The sequence below is a fragment of the Arvicola amphibius genome, chromosome X, assembly GCF_903992535.2.
Source record: "Arvicola amphibius chromosome X, mArvAmp1.2, whole genome shotgun sequence".
In the NCBI taxonomy this organism is placed as follows: Eukaryota; Metazoa; Chordata; class Mammalia; order Rodentia; family Cricetidae; genus Arvicola; species Arvicola amphibius.
This window is the reverse complement of record NC_052065.1, coordinates 136103673-136126387: the sequence shown is the minus strand read 5'-3', so window position 1 is coordinate 136126387 and position 22715 is coordinate 136103673. Positions and strand designations below refer to the sequence as shown.

Sequence of the window (22715 nt, the reverse complement as noted above, 5' to 3'; positions counted from 1 at the left end):
GTAAACCAAGCTGGCCTTCCTGCCTCTGCCTATGGAGTGCTGGGATTACAGGCATGTACCACCACACCTAGTTTGACCTTATCTTGAGAGTAGTCAAATTGCCTGTGGTTTCAGAGAAGAGGCCAGAGTGGGAGCCAGCCATGGGCCTTGTGTAGACCTTTCTAGAAACACTGTAAGTTTCTTAGAGGACAGACAAGTGAGAGGGAACCTTTTCTATCTAGAATTGATATGACAAGAGGGTCTTGGAGAAACTGATCAGAAGAAAATGTTGCTTTACAAGTGTGCTTTCAGCTAGAAAACGGAAGGCCATGTTGCTGCCTATGGGAAAGTTCATAAGTATGAAACTCCAACAAGCTCAAGATGTGCCCAAGAGAAGAGTTAGGTGGGGTTTAGGAAGCTTTCCCCACAGCTTTTTATGCTCAATCTTGTCAGGAAGGGGTATATGCAAACTCAACCACAGAGACAGAATGAGAAGTGCTTTGTAGGATAGTCGACTAAAGAGGATTTTTTTTTTCCGGGTTTGGTCTGGGTCTTGTATCCCTGGCTGCCCTGGAACTCACTATTTAGACCAAGCTAACCTCAAATTCACAGAGATCCTCCCAGAGATCCATCTGCCTTTGTTTTCCAAGTGCTAAAATTAAAGGTGTGGATCACCAAGCCAGACAGCAAGGAGTTCTTAATGGCTTAAGGCTGTTGTATGTAAATTCAGGTAGGTGGGCAGTGGCTGGCTACACCACCTTCCCAACAGCCATAAAGAGCTGGGACTATATGGGAGGGCTTTGGGAAGGTCTTCTATAAGAAAGTGATTTGGTGATTTGTTCCTGAGGCTTATCAGAGGCATAAAATTCATGCAGGTAAGTGATATTGACTAATGGTAAGTATAGTCATACCAAAGAGTTCCACAATAGCCCAGAATGAAGTATACAAAGGTTTATTTGAGAATAAAGTCATAGTAAGGGTAGCAATTCACAGTCCTCTATGTGCTGGGAACTGGGAACCGAATCCAGAAAAAAAAAAAAAAAAGAGGGCTGCGCACACTTATAGTACCTGAGACCACATCCAAAATGGGCCAGTAACTAAAAGGCTATTGGCTGAAAGTGTTCCCACAACACCTCCTCCTTTTGTCTAAATAAGAGGGTTCTAAGGCTAATACAAAACTATATACAGGGGGCTGGAGAGATGGCTCAGAGGTTAAGAGCATTGCCTGCTCTTCCAAAGGTCCTGAGTTCGATTCCCAGCAACCACATGGTGGCTCACAACCATCTCTAATGGGGTCTGGTGCCCTCTTCTGGCGTGCAGGCATATACACAGACAGAATATTGTATACATAATAAATAAATAAATAAATATTTTTTAAAAAAACTATATACAGTAAGAACAAATATCAAGTATAAAAGTATATACAATAAGAACAAATATCAAGTATTTTCCAAGGAAAAGAGGCAAAAACATACATAAAAATTAGAATTACAACCAGCATGAACAAGCAAGAAACATGTTAAATGTTTCAATAGTTATCCTGTTCTAAGGAGTCTAAGTCTTATATTAAAAATGGCTTGGCTTAAAAAAAAAAACAAAAAAAATTTAAAAAAAAATGGCTTGGCTAAGTCATGAGAAGAAACTATGACTATTCTAGTCTTCAACCCATCAAAGACCTGTGAAGGAAAATATTACTTGAGTAAACAGGAAGTGCACTCAAGCAACTTCCAAAAGGTGAAAGATGCTTTTCGTGTACACTTATAGTACTTGAGACCATGCCCAAAATGGGCCAGTAACTATTGGCTGAAGGAGTTCCCACAACAGCTAAGAGTAGTGGACACATGGGAAGAGGACTTCAGAGAGGAGAGTGGGACCATAGGAAAGCAGTGTGCACTGAGGCCATGGAGTGACCCAAAAAAAGCCAAAGAAATCCCTGAATGGAGAACATTAGAGTGGGCAAGAAATACTCTTGTGGTGAAGGTAGTGTCACTGGCAACTGCTCTAGAAAAGAGTGGGGGAGGCTGCTAGACTCTAGTTTCCTCATGAGGAAAAGAGCAAACTAAGTCAAAAGTGTGGCAGAAAACGGAAAAGGATGGTAAAAGCTAGACATCATGAACATGAGGACAGAACAAGGCTCTGTTAAGAGACAAGTGTGTTGGTTAGCGAGCTAGTAAGGAACCTGCACAGGCAGATACTGTGAAGATCCTGGAGGCGTGGGTGGGGGTGGAATCTAGCACACAGGCGGCGGCACGGTGTACAATCTTCCATTCTTTGAACGTCCATCCTTACCACCGGATGACTAGAGTCAGCTAGAGGGCCGTTTTGTGACCCACATTTGACCCTGCTCTACCAACATTTCAGCCAACTCTCCACGGCCCCCCAAATAAAGCCAAAAGGAGCCTCTCCGTGACTTTCACCAGGCTTGATATAAATCACCTTTGTAGAACATCTCTTTCCTATGCCCTTTGTCTCCAGAACTGGAAGTCGTTCTTCATCCTGCTCAGTCCTATTCAGAAGGTCCCCACTCCTGGAAGCCCACCCTCTGTGTAGGATCACTATCCTTGGTTCTTCCGCGGGGTACGCCCTCCTGCAGAGCTCCCCCCGCCCTCCCCCCCCCCGGTTAGAGGACAGCGTGAGACGCCCCCGTGTGGCCGAAGGCCGCGGAGGGCAAGATGGCGGCGAGCCCGAGCACCGCCTCTTCCGCCCTGCCGGGCGTTGCACGAGGCCCGCGTGAAGGGGAAGTGAGTCAGTGTTTGTGGACCCGGCCGGCTTAGGCCCGCGCCCGCCGAGGCCCCGAGAGGCCCCGGCCCGGCGGCGGCGTCAGCCATGGCCGGGGGGCCGGGTGCTGGGGAGCCTGCGGTTCCCGGCGCCCAGCACTTCTTGTACGAGGTGCCACCCTGGGTTATGTGTCGCTTCTACAAAGTGATGGACGCCCTGGAGCCCGCCGACTGGTGCCAGTTCGGTGGGTGACGACAGGCCGGCGTGGGGCAGGGGACCCGGGCTTCTGGCGCTAAAACCTGACATTCCCTGCCCCGCAGCGGCCTTGATTGTGCGGGACCAGACAGAGCTGCGGCTGTGTGAGCGCGCCGAGCAGCGCACAGCCAGCGTCCTGTGGCCCTGGATCAACCGCAACGCGCGCGTGGCTGACCTCGTTCACATCCTCACGCACCTGCAGCTGCTGCGTGCGCGGGACATCATCACAGCCTGTGAGCGAGCGTGGCCCCAGGGACCCTAGGGACGGGAACCCATGGGAGGTGACGGGTACAGAGCCTCCTAAGACAAGGGACCATATGGGAACCCCTCCCTACTCTCTCTCTCTCTCTCTCTCTCTCTCTCTCTCTCTCTCTCTCTCTCTCTCTCTCTCTCTCTCTCAACACATACAGAGACTGAGACAGACTTGAGTCACAACCCTCCTCTCCTTCCTTGTTATCCCAGGGCACCCTTCTGCCCCTGTTCTGCCCCCAAGCACTGCTGCTCCAAGGCCCAACAGCATCTCTGCGGGCTCCCAAGCTGAGGACTGGAGCCCCCGGAAACTGCAGTCCTCTGCCTCCACCTTCCTCTCCCCAGGTAAAAAGAACCTGGGTGTTGTGCTTGATAGGCCTGAAGAAAAGGCCACCATGACTGTTGAGATGGCTTTAGACTGCTGCTGGTCTCTGCCTCTCACTGGCATCTTTATGAAGCTTTTCCAGGCTCCCAGACCTATTCTGAGCCAGAGCTCCTCCAGGTTCCAATCCCTGCTTCCCTCAGGCCACCACTGCCATCTTCAGCCCCTTCCTCTACTAAGGTAGGTGTCCTTTAACCCCCAGGGAAAATTCCAGACATGGAGGAAGAAACTCAGCTTTTGGTGTGCCACAGAGCCCACAACAGCACAGCCAGGTCATCTGAGAGACAACCAGGGTTGAGGGGAGCTTGCAACCTGGACCAAGAATAGACAGGGTCCTCACCTGATCCATGGTCTCTTCCAACAGCCAAGCCCAGAGACCCCAATGTCTGACCTCCAAAGGACACATCCCTCCCCATTTTGCTGGCCCTTCTGTGAGATTTCCCAAGGCACCTGCAACTTCTCTGAAGAGCTCAGGATTGGAGAGGGTGGTTTTGGGTGTGTGTACCGGGCAGTAATGAGAAATACCACATATGCTGTGAAGAGACTGAAGGAGGTAGGTGTAACAGTGGGGTAGCCACCTGGAAGACAGTCCATCAGTCCTTGTTTGTCCAGTTTCTCCCTCCATCAGCCCTCACTTCTGCAGTCCCCTGCCTCCAGCCTTCCCAAGCAATTCCTTCAGTCCTCTGATTCCAGTTCAAGGACCCCAAAGCCTTCCATTGTTATGGGCCTGGAAACAGCTGGCAAGCTTGGCTCATTCTGCCTACTTTCCCTGCCTCTTACCCCACCATGTCTGGCGCTGCAGGAGGCTGACCTAGACTGGACTGTGGTGAAACAGAGCTTCCTAACAGAGGTGGAGCAGCTGTCAAGGTGAGTCTTGGGGGTCCTTCCTGTCTGGGGGCACAAGGAGAGATCCACACCAGGGCCTCATCAGTCTCTAAGACTGTACAGAACAAGACCTGGCTCCCTTGAGCCCACAAGGCCTTGCCAGGCCCAGATGAGGGAACCCATCAAAGGCTGCGCACCCAGCCTGGCCTGATGAAAAGTAGTGGGGCCCAGAGAACAACTCAGACTCCACCCAGCAGTGGGGGCTGACATCTTTAATCCCAGCACTCAGGGAGGCAGAGGCAGGTGGATCTCTGTGAGTTTGAGGCCAGCCTCTTCTACAGAGTAAACAGCCAGGGCTATTAAACAAAGAAACCCTGTCTTGAAAAAAACAACAACAAAGAACTCAGACTCCTCTCTTTGTAACAGGTTTCGTCACCCAAATATCGTAGACTTTGCTGGCTACTGTGCAGAAAGTGGTTTCTACTGCCTTGTTTATGGCTTCCTGCCCAATGGCTCCTTGGAGGATCGACTCCATCTTCAGGTAGTCCCAGCTGGTCTGGCATCTTTATTGGCCGGTCCCTTAGCTTATATCAGGCAGTACCTGAGCTTCTGGTTCCCTCTCAAACTCAAGGTTTGGCCCAAGGGTTCCTTTCTTCCTTTTTATTTGCTTGTTTGTTTGAAACAATGCCTCACTACCCAGCCCATGCTGGCCTCAAACTGGCAATTCTCCTGCCTCAGTACCCTCTGTGCTAGAAGTATAAGCATGTGCCATTATACCCATTTTGGCCCAAGATTTTCCATACAATTCTTCTGGCCTCTCCCCTGCTGTTCCTCTAAAGAGGGGATTATTGGCATTGCAAGCAGAATAGATAAAAGATTTAGTCCACATAGCTCTTGAGGGATGTGAATGAGTAGAGACAGGCTATCTAACTGAACCCAAGGTTGAGCCATGCCTGAGTGTCATACTCACAAGCCTTCATACATACAGGGTAAGAACTTCCTTCCTTCTCGATTAATCTATGGTAGGGTATGATGGGAGAAGGACATCAGTACTTTCTGTGCACTCAGGTGAACCCGAGCCTATCGGATTCTGTCCTGAGTCCTGAGAAATTCTCTAGCTATTATTCCAGCTGTAGAGTACTTGCCAAAGCCTTGGGAATAGTTTTAGTTACCACTTGCTCATGAATTAGGTCATGGACAGTCTTGCTCCTCATTCTCCAGAAAGGAAAAACTAAGGCTCAGAATAAAGTGGATAGCTTGCTTCGAGCCACAGAGTGACAGGTGAGGAAAAGGTTGAGAGTCAAAGAACAGCTGCCCCTAACTGCCCCTGTGTCTCCATCTTTGCCACTCCAGACCCAGGCCTGCTCCCCCCTCTCCTGGCCTCAACGACTGGATATTCTTCAGGGCACAGCACGAGCTATTCAGTTTTTACATCAGGACAGCCCCAGCCTCATCCATGGAGACATCAAGAGGTGAGGAGGGGCTCAGAGGAGCTGTGGGAATAGTCTTATAGCTAGGAGAACAGTGGCCCCTGCTCAATTAGCACTCCTATTCTGAGTGCCTCTGTGAGATTCCTCCTGCCCAGTCCTGTGGATATATGGACAAATGCTGCCTGGGACCTCCGAGCTGAGAGTACTTAGGGCTCTGAGCACCCCTACATGGTGCATGTATGGAAATGGAGCGAGTGATAGGCCCAGATGGTGAGCAGAAGCCAAACTATGTGGTGAGGCCCTGGGACAGCTAAGCCCTCAGACAACTGGGATATGGTGTCAGTCACTATTACTATTCAGTGTGCCAGGCTGGTAGCCTTTAGTCTAATTTACCAGGGCCACTCGGGTGTGGGGGACAGAGAATGCTAGGACCTGCCTAAATTGCTGCCATTCTTCCTTCTCCAAGTTCTAATGTGCTTTTGGATGAGAGACTGATGCCCAAGCTTGGAGACTTTGGCCTGGCTCGTTTCAGCCGCTTTGCAGGGGTCAACCCAAGCCAGAGTAGTACTGTAGCCCGGACTTGCACAGTACGGGGTACCCTTGCCTACCTACCTGAGGAGTATATCAAGACAGGCCGGCTGGCTGTGGACACTGATACCTTCAGCTTTGGAGTGGTGAGTCCCAACCCTTCTGTTGGCTTGGGAGGGAAAACCAACAGTAAATAAATGTAAAAAAGCCTAGAAAATTCTAGGCTTAGGTCACTGAGAAGCTAGCATAACTTTGGCCCTATACAACTTCCTCCTCCCTAGCACGAAGTTGTGTTTGTAATTTTATATCCTAATTGCTTTAGCTTAGTTCCCATACCATAACTCTGTCCTTGCTGGGAGTTAGTCTTTACTCTTTACCTGCCTGTCCGAAGACCACTCTCCCATTATCCTTGATCTATCCCCACTCTACCTACAGTCGTCTTTTCTGCACATAATGTCTCCCTGCTAAGACCTGGGTGATGCTCTCCATCCCACCCTCTAGGTAATACTGGAGACCCTTGCTGGTCAGAGGGCTGTGAGGACACAAGGTACCAGGACCAAGTATCTGGTGAGACTCCTGAGGTGGTGCATGGAAGGAGGGGGGACAGCAGCAAGCAGTGGGTGCAGCCCCAGAGGGTGCAATGATACAGATCCTCTGCAGTGCCCCACAGCAGCCTGCCACTGCCACTGCTGACTCATCTTTGGAAGTGGGTGAGTCTCCAAGCAGTTTCTTTTACCTTGCTTGGAAAAACCTGTCTTTCTTCTATATGTGGACCTTGGGGCTAGGGATGTAACCTCAGTGGTAGAGTGATTGATTACCTTATTGCAAGGCCTGGGTTCCATCCCCATCAAAGAGGAAGAAAAGAATCTTAACAGGTCCCCCTCTGCCCTGGACTGGGGACAAAGAAACGGACATTCCTGATACCCTGAGACCAAAGCTGCAGTGGAACTCAGAAAAGGCAGGGCCTAGGAAAGGCAATGGGGAAAAGTTAGGCTGTTGTATGGGCAGTTCCAAGCCATCCTGACCCATACACCAACATTCCTGTGCACTGAGATGGGGCTTAGAAATAAGAGACTTAGGGGCTGGAGAGATGGCTCAAAGGTTAAGAGCATTGCCTGCTCTTCCAAAGGTCCTGAGTTCAATTCCCAGCAACCACATGGTGGCTCACAACCAACTATAATGGGGTTTGGTGCCCTCTTCTGGCCTGCAGAAATACACACAGACAGAATATTATACACATAATAAAAATTAAAAAAAAAAAAAGAAATAAGAGACTTAAAGCCTAGCATCTGAGCACATGCTTTTAGTCCCAACATTTAAGAGTCTGAGGCAGGAGGATTGCTGGGAGCTACATAGCAAGACCCTCTATCAAAAACAACAAAATTAGTCTATTATGGTGGCATATGCCTATAATCCTAGCACTTGGGAGACAGAAGCAAAAGGATCAGGAATTCAAAGTTATCCTCAGTTGCACAGTAGTTCAGCATTAGCCTGAGCTACATGGAACCCTGTCTCCACAAAAGTACAAAGAAGACGCAAGAAACCTGGGTTTTAGTCCCATCTTGATAGTGGCCATGGTTCAAATTCCTGTTCTTCATTGGGCCTCAGTTTCCCATATAGAAAACAGATTTCAATACATAAGCACTATTCCAACAATTTCTGGACCCAGAACACACTTGGCTAATACTGGGTCTTCACCTTTTACAGAGTTGTACATCTCCCATAACTTCTCCTGGATGGGCCTATTTTTGTCCACTGTTGGGCTCAGCAGGGGGTTTAACACAGCCAACAAACTGAACCAGACTCTACCCATCCCTCCTTCCTTCAATCTTCTTCACCATTTGCACATCCCAGCTCAAGTGCCACTTGCTCAGGTCCCATGGTCCTTGCTAACATACTAGTCGGTTTGTTGGCATCTACTTCCCACACTGCTAGGAATGTCAGGTCTGTAAAACAAGGCCCAGAGTGTTTGGTTTGTAGCTGTTTTCAGTAGAGCCGCAGACAGCATTGGGCTCACAGTGGGTCGTTAATGAACCCAGTGAAAGAAGACCATAGGGCTAAGCGACAGTGGTCTTGAAGATTTGGCATAGCCATGCTCACAGTATTTGTCCTACAGAAAGACCTCATTGAAGATGAGGCTGAAGAGGCTGGAGTGGCCCTGAAAAACACCCAGCCCAATCTGCAGGTGGGTGTGGCCACAGATGCGTGGGCTGCTCCAATTGCCGCCCAGATCTATAAGAAGCACCTGGACTCCAGACCTGGACCCTGCCCACCGCAGTTGGGCCTGGCCCTGGCTCAACTAGCTTGTTGCTGCATGCACCGTCGGGCCAAGAAGAGGCCACCCATGACCCAGGTATCCCTGGGGACATAGTGACCAGCCAGAAACCTCAGATTCTTGCCCTTCTTGATAGCACGAGCTACACTGAGCCTGATCTCTTTACAGAGGCAAAACTCCCAGCATACATTCCTTGCTTGCTCTTTTGGCTCTTCTTTGGGGCAGTACTCTGTGGAACTAAGTGGTGAAGGGCTGCTGCTGCTTCACTGGGTGGGGCTCAGATCCCGGTCTCAGGTAGAAGAAAAGGGCTCTTGCCATGCCTCCTAGTTGGGGCGCTGTGTCACCACCTTTGTCTTTTTCTCTTACTTTCTGCCTCTTATTCTGGTGATAATTGAGATTAGAATTCATTAATGGCTTTGGTGGCCATGAATTGCAACAGTCCTTGTGATGGAACAAAGGGGCAATATTTTCCCAGCTACAGAGTGTACCAACTTTGTGTTCTCTACTGTTCTCACAGCTGTCTGGTGCCTGTGTTGGCAACCTGAATAAAGGCAAGTGTAGGACAACCTGAAACAGCTTTGTAGTTTGACCACAGGGTGTCAAACTTGAGCTACCCTGTCCAAGTAAGAGCCCCAGCTCTGCCCATCCTGAGAGCCTCTCTCTCCACGCAGGTGTACAAGAAGCTAGAGGGGCTACAGGCAGGACCTCCTTGGGAGCTAGAGGTTGCCGGCCATGGCCCACCTTCCCCACAAGAGAACTCCTACATGTCCACCATTGGCTGTGTCCAGAGTGAGGGTGAACCATGGCAGCCTCTGGTAATGCCCAAAAGAGCCCATGTCCAGGCTGCCCCAAAACTCCAGAAAAGCCCCAACCAGCCAGTGGAGAGTGATGAGAGTGTTCCTGGCCTCTCTGCTGCCCTGCACTCCTGGCACTTGACTCCGGGTTGCCACCCAAGCCCAGCATCCTTCAGAGAGGCTGTCCAGGGGAGCACCACCAGAGAATCAAGTTTGAGGAGTGGCCCAGGCTTCCAGCCCACAACCATGGAAGGTATCTCTGGGGATGGGTATCCCAAGGTGGGACAAGGATCTCCTTTGACAGTAACCTATTTATTCCCCACCCATGTCTTCTGAGCAGAGGGATCTAGAGTCAAATGTCTGGCCTACTGTGACCTTAGCAAGCTCAAAGACATGGAAAGGGCCACAAAGAGTGGCTTGGGTACTGTCTTATTTGCTCTTGCTGGGCCATGCTCCCTACATGGGTGAGAAGAACTAGGAGCTCCCTTCTTAGCCCTTCTCCTCACCTTATGCCTGAAGTCAAAAGTAAAGAAGGCTCTGCCCAAGCAGCCTAGGAGCCTGGTCTGTGGTGTGGTCCCTCTCCCAGCCTGGGCCTCAGTTTATTGTGAAATTGTACCCTGCAGCCAATATCACAGGCAGTGGGGGCTAAGAAGACTCTGGAGGCTAGAGTTATCACTCGGGGTTGCCAGGGAGAACTAAGAGATTACTGTCTCTGCCCAGGCTCATCCATGAGCAGCTCCTCCTTGTCATCAGAACCACCACAGATCATCATCAACCCAGCCCGACAGAAGATGGTACAGAAGCTGGCCCTGTATGAGGAGGGGGTCTTGGATAGCCTACAGCTGCTGTCATCAGGCTCTTTCCCAGGTACCTGGATATCTCCAGCTCAGCTTCCTAAAGAATGGACCCCCGAAGAGCCTCCAACTCCTGTCATACACATATGTATATAAGCTCATACACTGTAGTTCCAGGGCACACAGGCATACTTCCTTGTGTCAACCCCCTAAACAGCAGAACATTTGTTCTGACTGCACAATTAAGATCCCTACTCACGGAGAATGTAGGACAGGCAAGCCATTCCCTCTAATGATGGTTGGCAATGAGCTGTCAAGATATGCCTGGCTCAGTCTCTTACTCCCCACCAAGAGCACATTTCCTTCACCTGTGGGTACCAGTCTCCTCCCACATGCTCCCAAAAATCCTGAAGTCCCAGCAGGAATTTACCACCCCATGTACTTTTTGAAAAACTGCTGTTTAGAAAAAGAGAGCCTTAGCTGAGCATGAGAGAGCGCCTGTAAAGGTCATCCTTGGCTATATAGAAAGTTTGAAGCCAGGCTCGGATACATTAGACCTTGTGTCAGAAAACAAACTACCATGCTGGAGAGATTGTTCAGTGGGTAAGGGCATATGTAAGAGCTTTTGCAGATGTCCTGGCTTCAGTTCCCAGAATCCACATTAGGTAGTTCACAAGCACTTATAACTTCAGTCCCAGGGGATCTGAGTCCCTCTTCTGGCTTCCACAGACACCTGTGTAATAAGGTGCACATAAAACTCACCCAGGCACACACACACATATAAAAATAAATATCTTATTATCAAAAAGCAAACGAACAAAAAGCACCTTGGTTCCAAAGAGTACCCTGAGCTGGGCAGTGGTGGTGCACACTTTTAATCCTAGCACTCAGGAGGCAGAGGTGGATGGATCTCTGAGTTTGAAGCCAGCCTGGTCTACAAAGTAAGTTCCAGTACAGCTAGGGCTACACAAAGAAACCCTATCTCAGACAACTACAAGCAAACAGCGGGGGGAAAAGTGCACTGTAAGTTCTATAGTCATGGTTTAGCATTCAAGCCAGGGCATTTGAAAGACATTGTCCCCAACTTGCTAAGAAGTATTTTCTCTTCCATAGGCTTGGATTTAGAACCTAAAAACAGGCAGGGGCCTGAAGAAAGTGACGAATTTCAGAGCTGATTTGCCTGTTCACCCAGGCAAGTCCCTCAGATTCAGATGTCAAAGTTCTCATGGTTGGAAGTTCTCATGATGTGCAACCTTCTCAGTAGCCCAAAGGCGTCAGGTGTGGGACCTACCCTGGCGAAGGAGAAAGTGCTGGACCTGCTGTTCTCAGGGTGCGAGCACAGGCAGGGCCAACTGAAGAGCCTGCAAGAAACTGATAGAGCAGGCCATCTCAGGCCAGCATTTGGGAGCAAGGCCAGCAGAGCACCTAAGAGATGGGGTAGTTAGTACATGACAAAAGAATGCTAGCTACGTGGGCCCCGTGGAGGCAAGTGGGGCTGTTTGTATGGTGGGAGCTGGCTCCCTTGAGAGCTAGACAAGGTATCTGCAGCTCAGGCTTGCAATAACTGTTTGTCCATCCCTCTGAACTTCCCTAGACCCCCAAGAGAAAGTAGCTATTGTGCTTGTAAATTGCAAAACTGAGTGTCTTTCAGTTCAGTCCACTAGCTGGAAGTGAGAACTCTGAGGTTCCCCCAAGAGTCCAGTAGAATCCCCCTTCACATCTTGGGTGGGTATGTGCTCGCCTTGCCAGACACCTGTGAGCTGGTTTCATGTGACTGCCTACTAGGCAGGTTGTCTCTAGACCCTGGAGGTGAGTTGTGGATGACCCAAATTGAGCTGTAAAACAAGGTACTGTTTATGGCAGAAAGGTCTAGCAAAGGCAAGCTTTGTGGTACCCAGACAGTGAGAAGCCCATAAAGCAAAGCAAAAAGTATTTGAGGAGGGAGGAAGGCTCCATTTTAAGAAGCAAGTTTTTGTTTAACCAAGTGTCTTCAAAAGTAACCTAGGGTTATAGCCCAGGCTTATAGTGATTCTGTGTTGAGTCACAAGTCACACTACATGCCCCTGTGAAGCACTGGTAACATCCAGTTTGTCCTAGAGTAATAAAAGTACATTTTACTATCTGATTAAGCTTGTTGATTAAAAATTTGTTGCACTAAAAGCTTTGTGCTTTTCTAATACTTTACATCCTGATTCTTGGGTATCCAGTCAAACTTCAGGCCCCCACTGTTAGCATTCAGGCATCTGTCCTGGCCTGCCCTTGGGGTCCTGACAGGAGACTCCTCAGCTGCAGCCACTAAGAGCACCTCCTGTGCACATTTGCTACTTTCCCTTATAAAGGGTGGGCCTTGCCCACCTCCTCTCTCTTTCTCTTCCTCTTCCTCTCTCTTTTTCTTCCATGACTCTTGTCCCCAGGGACCACTTTCTGCCCCCTTCTCTCTCCTCTTGCAATAAACCTTCCATGTAAACCCTATTACATGGTATGATTTCTCTTCACGGCATTTTTAAATAAATTACAATACTTAGCCTCTTTTTTATTCTCTTGCCATGCCCAGACTGGGGATAGATCCCCAGTGCTGCTACCCTTGCTTTCATGTGCCATTAAGTTTTTCTTATAGATCCCATGGGTATTAATGCTATTCGAAATGAAACTTTCATGTCCTAATTATTCATCAATCATATATAGAAATATAATTAAGTTTTGCCTCTGATCTTTATTCTGTGACCTTACTTAAATGCACTTACTAGTTCCACTTGTTTTGGGATGACTATTCTGGGATAGTGTGTATACAATCTTCCCATCTGAAAATAAAGACAATTTTACTTCTTCTTTGCCAACTTATATGCCTTTTAGTTTTTATTTTAGACAAGGTCTCACTATGTAGTCCTGACTGTCCTGGATCTCAATATGTAGACCAGGCTGATCTCAAACTCAGGAGATCCTCCTGCCTCTACCAAGGTATGCACCACCATACCCAACTGCCTTTTTTTTTCTTCACTTACTACACAACTATAACTATCTATAAATTTTGGATACAAGTAGGAAACCCCTCCCACTCTTAGAAGTTCCTTTTTGTTTGTTTTTTGAGATAAGATTTCTCTGTATAACAGTCCTGGCTGTTCTGGAGCTAGATAGAATTGTCTTACAGCTAAATGTGCCATTAACTGTATTTTTAAAGCTTATCCTAGCTGTCAGAATTTGTGTTCTAAAGGTTAAATTGTAAGAGGAATGATTCAAATTAATACTTCGGAGTCTCTTAAAATATACATGGAATTTCCCTCCATTCTGTTCATGCAGTGATCACACTGATTTTGAAATGTTAGACTGGATTCATATTCTTGCTTGATCATTGCATATTCTTTTTGTTGTTGTTGTTTTGTTGAATTCCATTTATTAGCATCTTATTTTTTGTTTTTCATTTGTTTATTTGTTTTTCTTTCCTTTTTTCTGGTGTTTGGAGGCAGAATCTCACTATGTAGTCCTCCCTGACCTGGAACTCACTCTGTAGACCAGACTGGCCTCGAACTCACAGAGATCCATCTGTCTCTGCCTCCTTTAAAGGCATGTGCCCTCCCTTCTCTGTGTGTATGTGTACACAACTTTAAACCATCTACTAACCTGTATGTTCCATTTTTGTACCTATATTCATTACAGTTACTTGTACTGTAGCTTTCTTCTAATATCTTTCTCTGATTTTGGTAACTGAGCTCAGAAAAATAAGTTGAAAAATATTCGTTCCTCCTTTTGTTTAAATAGTTTAAGCATACTTGATAATTGTTTTTTATATATTTCATAGGTTTACTAGGGAAGTAATTTGAAGGGAAGCTGTGGTCAGAGGTTTTCTGTCCCACCCTGTCCCACAGCTGTTCAGTCCCAAAGAAACACACAGAGGCCTACATTAATTATAAACTGGTTGGCCTATTAGCTCAGGCTTCTTATTAACTAACTTTTATATCTTAAATTAACTCATAATTCTTGTCTGTGTTAGCCATGTGGCTTGGTACCTTTTATCGGTGAGGCATTCTCATCTTGCTTCCTCTGCGTCTAGCTTACAACTTCATCTCTGCCTTTTCCCTGAATTGTCCTAGTCTGGTCACCCTGCCTATATTCCGTGCCTGGCTACTGACCAAATCAGCATTTTATTAAACCAATACAAGTGACAAATCTTTACAGGGTACAAGAGCATTGTCCCACAGTAGGAAGCCATTTGAACCTAGAATATTCTTTAATATTGATTCAGTTTGGGTGTTGTTTTGTTTTGTTTTTGAGACAAGATTTCCTCTGTGTAATCGCTCTGACTGCTCTGGAACTCACTCTGTAGACCAGGCCATTCTCAAACTCACATAGATGCCTCTGCCTCTGGAGTGCTGGGATCAAAAGCATGAGCCACCATACCTGCCTAGGGTACATTTCTTGTTGTTGTTTAGTTGGTTTGTTTCATTGGTTGGTTGGTCAGTTGGTTGGTTTTGGTGGTTTTGTTTATTTTGAGGGTGTGCTTTTGGATTTTTACTGTGCTAGTTATTGAGCCCAGGACTTGATGGAAATCTCATAACACCTGCCTCAGAAAGCTTTAATTGAAAATTTAGTGTCAGCCTAGAGTGGTGTTTCACATCTTTAATCCTAGCATTCAGGAGGAAGATGCAGGCAGATCTCTGTTACTTGAAGCCAGCCTGGTGGCAGAGGAAGTGGGGAATCTTGGAACTCCAGGAAAGCCAGGCCTACATATGGAGACACTGTCTAAAAACAATTAAAAAAATTAAAAAATAAGAAATTCAATGTCTTTAAATTAGATATTTGTCCATTCAGGTTGTGTTTTTTTAATCAATGTTGATTATTTGTGTACTTAACCTCCTTTAAGAATTTTTCTTTCTCATATAAGTTAGTATACCCCTTTATTTAATGAAAATCATAGCAACTCATACTTTTATTTTTATTGCTTTTATTAAGCTATATATTTTTCTCCACTCCCCTCCCTTCCTCCCCCTCCCCTTCATCCCTTCCTCAAGGTCCCCATGCTCCCAATTTACTCAGGAGACTTTGTCTTTTTCTACTTCCCATGTAGATTAGATCTATGTATGTCTCTCTTAGTGTCCTCACTGTTGTCTAAGTTCTCTGTGATTGTGGTTTGTAGGCTGGCTTTCTTTGCTTTATGTTTAAAAACCACTTATGAGTGAGTACATGTGATAATTGTCTTTCTGGGTCTGGGTTACTTCACTCAAAATAATGTTTTCTAGCTCCATCCATTTTCCTGCAAAATTCAAGCTGTCATTATTTTTTCTGCTGTGTAGTACTCCATTGTGTAAATGTACCACATTTTCCTTATCCATTCTTCAGTCGAGGGGCATGTAGGTTGTTTCCATGTTCTGGCTATGACAAACAAAGCTGCTATGAACATAGTTGAGCACATGTCCTTGTGGCACGATTGAGCATCCTTTGGGTATATACCCAAAAGTGGTATTACTGGGTCTTGAGGAAGGTTGTTTCCTAATTTTCTGAGAAATCACCACACTGACATCCAAAGGGGCTGTACCAGCTTGCATTCCCACCAGCAATGCAGGAGTGTTCCCTTTTCCCTACAACCTCTCCAGCATAAGTTGTCATCAGTGTTTTTGATCTTGGCCATTCTTACAGGTGTAAGATGGAATCTCAGACCAACTCATACTTTTAACATCTATGGGCTCTGTTGTAAGAGCTGTTATTCCAAGTACTGGTAATGTTTCTTTTTCTTTTTTTTTTTTTTTTCTTTTTCTGGGCACAAGTAATTTCCTTTTTTTGTGGGCTGGTATCTAAAAGGCTGTTGGCTGAAGGAGTTCCTCAGCACCCCCCCCCCATTTTGTCTAAATAAGAGGATTCTAAGCCTAATACAAAACTATATACAAAAGAGTTCCCACAACACTTTTGTTTATTTTTCGTTTGTTTTTCTTATTATAATTCGATCATCTTTTTCCAGTTAAGTTGGGTACAGCCACACTGACTTTAAAAATGCTTATGGCTGAGGGCTGGAGAAATGGCTCAGCCGTTAAGAGCACTGACTGCTCTTCCAAAGGACCCAGGTTTAATTTCTAGTACCCACATGGCAGCTCACAACTGTCTATAACTCCAAGATCTGACATCCTAACACAAACATACATGTAAACAAAACACCAATGCACATAAAATAAAATAAATTATTTTAAAATGCTATGGTTTTGAGATTTTTTACTATTATTTTTCAAAACTATCCTTATTTTATGTATATGAGTACCTGAATGCATGTACATGCACCATGATTTTGCCTAGTGTCAGAAGATGTGGTGCCTGTATCATCTGGAACCACTATCAGGTAAGGATCTGGGGATTAAAAAACACGTCACTCTTGAAACAAGAATGCCAATTTTATTGTGTTCCAGGGCAGCTTATATAGTGTTCTCCTTGACTAATGGCCACTCCCTATCTCTCAGGATTTTCTAAAGCAAGCCCACCAGAAACCACTTCCTTGTTATCAGGAACTCATGAGGCTCTTGTGCTCAGAGCAGCTGCAGGCATAGGAAAAAAATTGTTTACTCCAGCAGGTAAGGGGTCATAGAAAGTTCAGGGTCTAAGGGTCTGCAGCCCCTAACAGGAAGAGATCAAAATGTGGCATTGGAGTCCCTGGAACTGGAGTTACAGGGAGTTGTGAGCCATCATGTGGATTCTGGGGACCAAATGAAAGGACTTGAAACAAGTGTACCTGCAAAGCCATTTCTCCAGCCCTATTTTGTTGTTGTTTTGGTTTTTGTTTTTCAAGACCGGGTTTCTCTGTGGCTTTGGTGCCTGTCCTGGAACTAGCTCTTGTAGACCAGGCTGGCCTTGAACTCACAGAGATCCACCTGCCTCTGCCTCTCGAGTGCTGAGATTAAAGGCATGTGCCACCACCACCTGTCTCCAGCCCTATTTTTACATTTTTAATTATGTATAGTTGTGAGTACCTATATGTTAGTATGTGCATGTGAATGTAGGTGCCCTCAGAGGCCAGAGGCATCCTCTCCTCCTGGAACTGGAGTTAGAGACAGTTCTGAGATACCTGACGTGTGCTAGGAACTGAACTCAGGTCCTCTAGAAAAGCAGTAAGCACTCTTAACCACTGAGCTTTCTCTCCAGTACCCTGCTTGGGTTGTTTGCTGGTGGTGGTGGTGGTGGTGGTGGTGATGGTGGTGGTGGTGGTGGTGTGTCTCTGTATGTGCCACAGCGCATGTGCTGAAATGAGAGGATTGCTTGTGGGAGTCAGTTCTTTCCTTCCACAATGTGGGTCCTGAGGATCAAACAAGTCATCAAGCGAAAGTGCCAAGCATCTTTACCCTTTAGGTCAGTGGTCCTCAACCTTCCTAATTAGTTGTAGCCCTTTAATACAGTTCCTCATGTTGTGATGACTCCCAGCCATATCACTGTTATTTCACAACTGTTATGAATCATAATGTAAATATTTGATATTTGACCCCTGTGAAGGGGTCATTCAACCCTCCAAAGGGTTGTAACCCGTCAGTTGAGAATTGCTACTGCCTCAGGCCATTTACCAGCCCCTTAAAACTCATTGTTTGAGACAGTATAGTGGTATTTTATTTGTGTTTTAATAAATAAAGCTTGCCTGAAGATCAGAGGGCAAAGCAGCCATACTAGTCAGCCTTAGAGGCCAGGCAGTGGTGGCACACACCTTTAATCCCAGCAGCTACACTAGTTAACCATAGAGGTCGGGCGGTGGTGGTGCTTGTCTTTAATTCAAGCACTAGAAAGGAATGTAAGACAGGAGGAGACAGGAGCTCAAGGTCTCAGTCTGCAGTCACGCTGAGGACAGGATCGTCCAGTCTTGGTAAAGATAAGAACTCTCCGGTGGTTGGCTGCTTTGCTTTTCTGATCTTCAGCTTGAACCCCAATTACTGTCTCTGAGTTTCTATTACTTGAGCTACAAAACAGTATCTCTCTATGTATTCCTGGTTGGCCTAGAACTTGCTATGTAGGCCAGGCTGACCTCAAACAGATCGACTTGCCTCTGTCTCGAGTGCAAGAATTAAAAGCACAGACCAACACACCTGGCCTTAAAACTGTTTTGTTTTGTTTTTGTTTTTGATACAAAATTTTGTTATATTGCCTAAACTGATTTCAAACTCATGGGTTTAAGCCATCCTTCCATCTCAGTCTCCCAAGTAGCTGAGGCTGTATCTGTGTACTCTCCCAGCAGCTTCTGCTCTCATGTAAGCTTGAAGTATAGCTTCTTCTATCTTCTACACCTTTAAATGTGTTGTTTTTGTTTTTCACTTTGAGATATTTTCTAATTTCTCCTTTAACCAGTAACTTACTTAGAAGTGTTTTTGTTTAATTTACAAGTACAGTCATTCCTTGGTATTCATAGAAATTGGTTCCAGGACCTTCTATGGATAGAAAAATCATGGATGCTTAAGTCCCTTATATAAGGATGGAGCTCAGTTTGTGGAGTGTTTTTCCAGCAGACACAAAGTCCTAGGTTCCATCCCCAGCACTGTATAAATGGATCCTGCCCTGCTACTTTCTTGTCTTGCTTTTCATTTTTTGTTGGCTTTTTATGCCCCACTGGGTTTACGGAGGATTTCCTGCATGAGCACTGGCGAGGGTTATTCTCTCGCATTGGTAACTTAGCAGTGCTCCTTTACAACTGAAACTTCTTTAAATTGTGTTGTTTAGAGAATAATAGCAAGGACAGAAATTTGTATTTAGTGTATATGGACTTAGAAAACTGAGTCAAAGCCATAAATTCTCCTTTTCTGTCTTTCTTTTGAATGCTGGGCAGAGCCTACATAAGCTTTTTTCTGATACTTCGTGTTTCCTTAGTTTTTCTCTAAGGCTCCCTCCCCTCCTGGCCATGTGGCTATCTGTCCATCATGTGTTTGACCTCCTTTTCTTCTCCATTCTCCTCTGTGCAACTGCTGAGATTTATAGCTTGACTGCCTTGAAATATTTTTAAACTCTAATGCAAGTATATTATATAATTATCCTCAGCCGGGCAGTGGTGATGCACACCTTTAATCCCAGCACTTGGGAGGCAGAGGCAGGTGGATCTCTGTGAGTTTGAGGCCAGCCTGGTCTACAGAGTGATTTCCAGGACAACTGGGACTGTCCCACAGACTGTCTCAAAGAACCAAAAATAAAATAAAATAAAATAATCCTCAAATTTCAGAAGAAATGTTGGTTGGTTTTGTTAGATCCATAGATATGGTACCATGAACACAGAAGGCTAGCTGTAATGTTTTACAGATTATCTTTTGCTATTGGTTTTTCATGTGATTCCATTGTAGTGACAGTTTATTAATTTCTTCAGAATTTATTGGGAAGACTTAAGGTCTAGCATATGGTCAGCTTTGCAATGTGCCTCGTACATTATTTTGTCTTGATTTGTTTTGGATTTGTTGCTGTTATTGTTATTTTGGGTTTTTTTTTGTTTGCCTCTGGCTGTCCTGGAACTTGCTTTGGAAACCAAGCTGGCCTGGAACTCACAGAGATTCACTTGCCTCTGCCTCCTGAGTGCTGGGTTAAAGGCATGCACCACCATCTGGCTGCCCTATATACTTGATGAGTCTATATTCTGTAGCTGAGTTGAGAGTTCTGTGTCAAGTAGGTCAGAGTACTTATTAGTGCAATACAAGTCTCAATATCCTCAATAATATCCCATCTCCATTCTGCCTTGCAGACTGAGAAAGATATTGAAATGTTCAACTGTAATTATGAATTCATGTTTCTTTCTTTAGCTCTGTTAGATTTTGTTGCAGATAGTTTGAAGCTCTCTCATTGAATATGTTGTGCCCACGTCACATGGAACCCCCAAACAAGACCACCACAGAGCCTGTATCTGATACAAATGCTCTGGGGTGTATTGATTACAAGTTAGCTAACTCAGACCATAATCTGACACTCCAACACAGTGGGTGGAGGAAAACGGCCTGAGGCTCCAGGGTAAAAGGATTTTTTTAAAGAGAAAAACTGCAAGCAGGGTGGCACAAGCCTTGGTGTTTTGGGACTCAGTAAAAGTATACAAATTTTGAATTTGTTGGTTGGAGTATAGGGGAATTTAAAACAGTGACTGTCAGCAGACAATAACTTCAAGACAGCAGTTAATCAGGTACCTACAAGGGTGTTTATAGCAAGCAGATATTGTCTGGACACCCTGGTGGGTCACTTTGACCAGTGCTGGCACAGTTTCTTGGGAATATTTATGACTTTGTTGGGCTATATTTACCGCCTAGTTAGGTCCTGTCTAAAATGGAGTTCTTTCTCAAAATGGACTTTGTTCTGCTCCTTTAAATACATTCGTTCTTTTTTGTTTGTTTGTTTGTTTGTTTGTTTTTCAAGACAGGGTTTCTCTGTTTAACAGCCCTGACCATCCTGGAACTCACTCTGTAGACTAGGCTGGGCTCGAACTCATAGAGATCCACCTGCCTCTGCCTCCCGAGTGCTGGGATTAAAAGTGTGTGCCACCTCCACCCAGCTGAACACATTTATTCTTAATTTACCTTTTTATTGTTATCAGCTATTCTTTCCCTAGAAATGCCCACCTTTAGAAGTTGGCTTTATCTGGCATGAATATAGTCACTCTAGATTTCTTAGGCATAGTTTTTTTGTGTGGTATAACTTTCCCCATATTTTAATGTATTTATGTCTTTACATTTGAATACCATCTATGGCCATGGTGGCTCACACCTGCAATCTCAGCACTTACAAGGTTGAGGAAGAATGATTTTCATGAATTCAAGGTCAGACTAGGCTACAAGATGAAACTTGTCTCTAAAAAATAAAATTAAATTAAATTAAAAACCAGCCAAAGAGATAGCTCACTAGTTATTCTTCCAGGGAATCAGGGTTCAGTTCTAAGTGATCACAATCATCTTTAACTCCAGTTAAATAAGATCAATTGCCTTCTTCTGGCCTCTGAAGGCGCCAGGCCTGCATGGGATACAAAGACAAACATGTAGGCAAAACACCCACACACATAAAATCAAATAAAAAAAAATTGTAAGCCAGGCATTAGATTTGGATGCAGGAAGATCTGAGTCACCATTCTTGAGGCCTTGGGACCTGGGAGAATAGAGCGGATAAATGAGGCAGACTAAAGTCTTAAGTAATAGCCAACTTTACTGAGAACCTCTGGCAATTTGCACTCAAGAGTTAAGAAAGGTCACCTAAAGTAAAGTTCTCAAGAGTTCCAAGTGGTATGTGTAACACCCGATTCTGCGTTACCCTCTCGGTACAGTTCGTGTGCCACTGTACTGTATGTGAGTCGGGCAAGGGCCTGGAGATTGAAAGAACACACAAGAGACCTGGGTCATTCGAAAGGAGATCAACGGAATGCCATTTATTCAACTTTGGGGAAATCCTTATATACCTAGCTGCTGCACAAGGATTTCCCCCCAGGCAGGTAGGAAATTACCACACCAAAGATGGAGTCAACAATGACCTACAGCTAATCACCAGGAGGGACAGAGGGAGCACAGGAACAAACAGAATGTTTTAGCTAGCTGACCAGAAACTGTCCTCAAGATGAACCCCAGGAACAAGGGTAGATCCTGGCCCTACAGGTATACAGTCGCAAGCACATGTGGCAGAACATGTTTTTCCATAGAGGCACATAAAGGATAGTCTAAACATTTAGCTAGATAATGTTAGCAAGCAAGCAATTATGAGTAAGCTGAAGTAAACTCAATCCTTTTTGCTACACCTGGGAGGAACACAAAACTACATCCCAAGAACAATTTCATTCAGGTTTTCAAGAAACTGGGCTCACAAGACTCTTACACACACCAAAGAAACAAATAAATGCAACTTTAAAAATATATACTTAGATGCACATATATGTTTAAAAGGAAGGAAGGGGATGAAGATCATTCATGGACTAAGGGTTAGCTCACTGATGGACCGCTTGCCCACTGTCCATGAGACTCAGAAAGGCTGGCCTTCCCCCACACCTCTGCCTTCTGAGTGCTTGTGGGACTGCACCACCAGGCCCAACAATATTAACCAGGTTCCATCCTGTTTAACTTCTTTTTTGAGACAGGGTTTCTCTATGTAGCATTGGCTGTCCTGGAACTCACTCTGTAGACCAGGCTGGTTTTGAACTCACAGAGATCTGCCTGTCTCTACCTCCTGAGTGCTGGGACTAAAGGTGTGCACCACCATTGCCGATCGCAGCTTGCTTTCTTATACAATTCAATACTAACCACCTAGTGGTGGAATCAATAATCAATCATCAAGAAAATGTCCCCACAGGCCAATCCAGTCAAGAATAACCCAGTTGAGACTCCCTCAAAGAGTACTTGTGTCAACTGATAGCTGAACCGAGCTAAGAGACCTGGCTTATTATACCCTGAGTTCTTTAGTCTGTAAATAGTAAGAACCTTCCACACAAACACACTCTGGTACTCAGATTTATTTTAAATCCCAAAGATAGTTGTATTTTGAAGTCTGCTTTCACTTACATTCACCCTCATATATACTCTTTCTAGGACT

The 22715-nt window shown here is 45.5% G+C and overlaps 1 protein-coding gene across 2 annotated transcripts; it reads left to right on the top strand.

Annotated features, from left to right (window-relative positions):
• The first annotated feature begins 2709 nt into the window (after positions 1-2709).
• Irak1 (interleukin 1 receptor associated kinase 1) lies at positions 2710-12354 on the top strand. 2 transcript variants are annotated; one of them, XM_038316932.2, is made up of 15 exons: positions 2710-2941; positions 3018-3185; positions 3415-3546; positions 3660-3763; positions 3948-4136; positions 4386-4450; positions 4835-4949; positions 5762-5880; positions 6305-6512; positions 6868-6933; positions 8483-8719; positions 8810-8935; positions 9313-9688; positions 10156-10302; positions 11343-12354. In XM_038316932.2, the coding sequence occupies exons 1-15, from the start codon at positions 2806-2808 to the stop codon at positions 11402-11404; spliced, it is 2250 nt and encodes a 749-aa protein (XP_038172860.1). In that variant the 5' UTR covers positions 2710-2805; the 3' UTR covers positions 11405-12354. The 2 variants fall into 2 exon arrangements, with proteins under 2 accessions (XP_038172860.1, XP_038172859.1); XM_038316931.2 differs by lacking the exon at positions 8810-8935 and having other exon boundaries at positions 2713-2941.
• The last annotated feature ends 10361 nt before the right edge of the window (positions 12355-22715 follow it).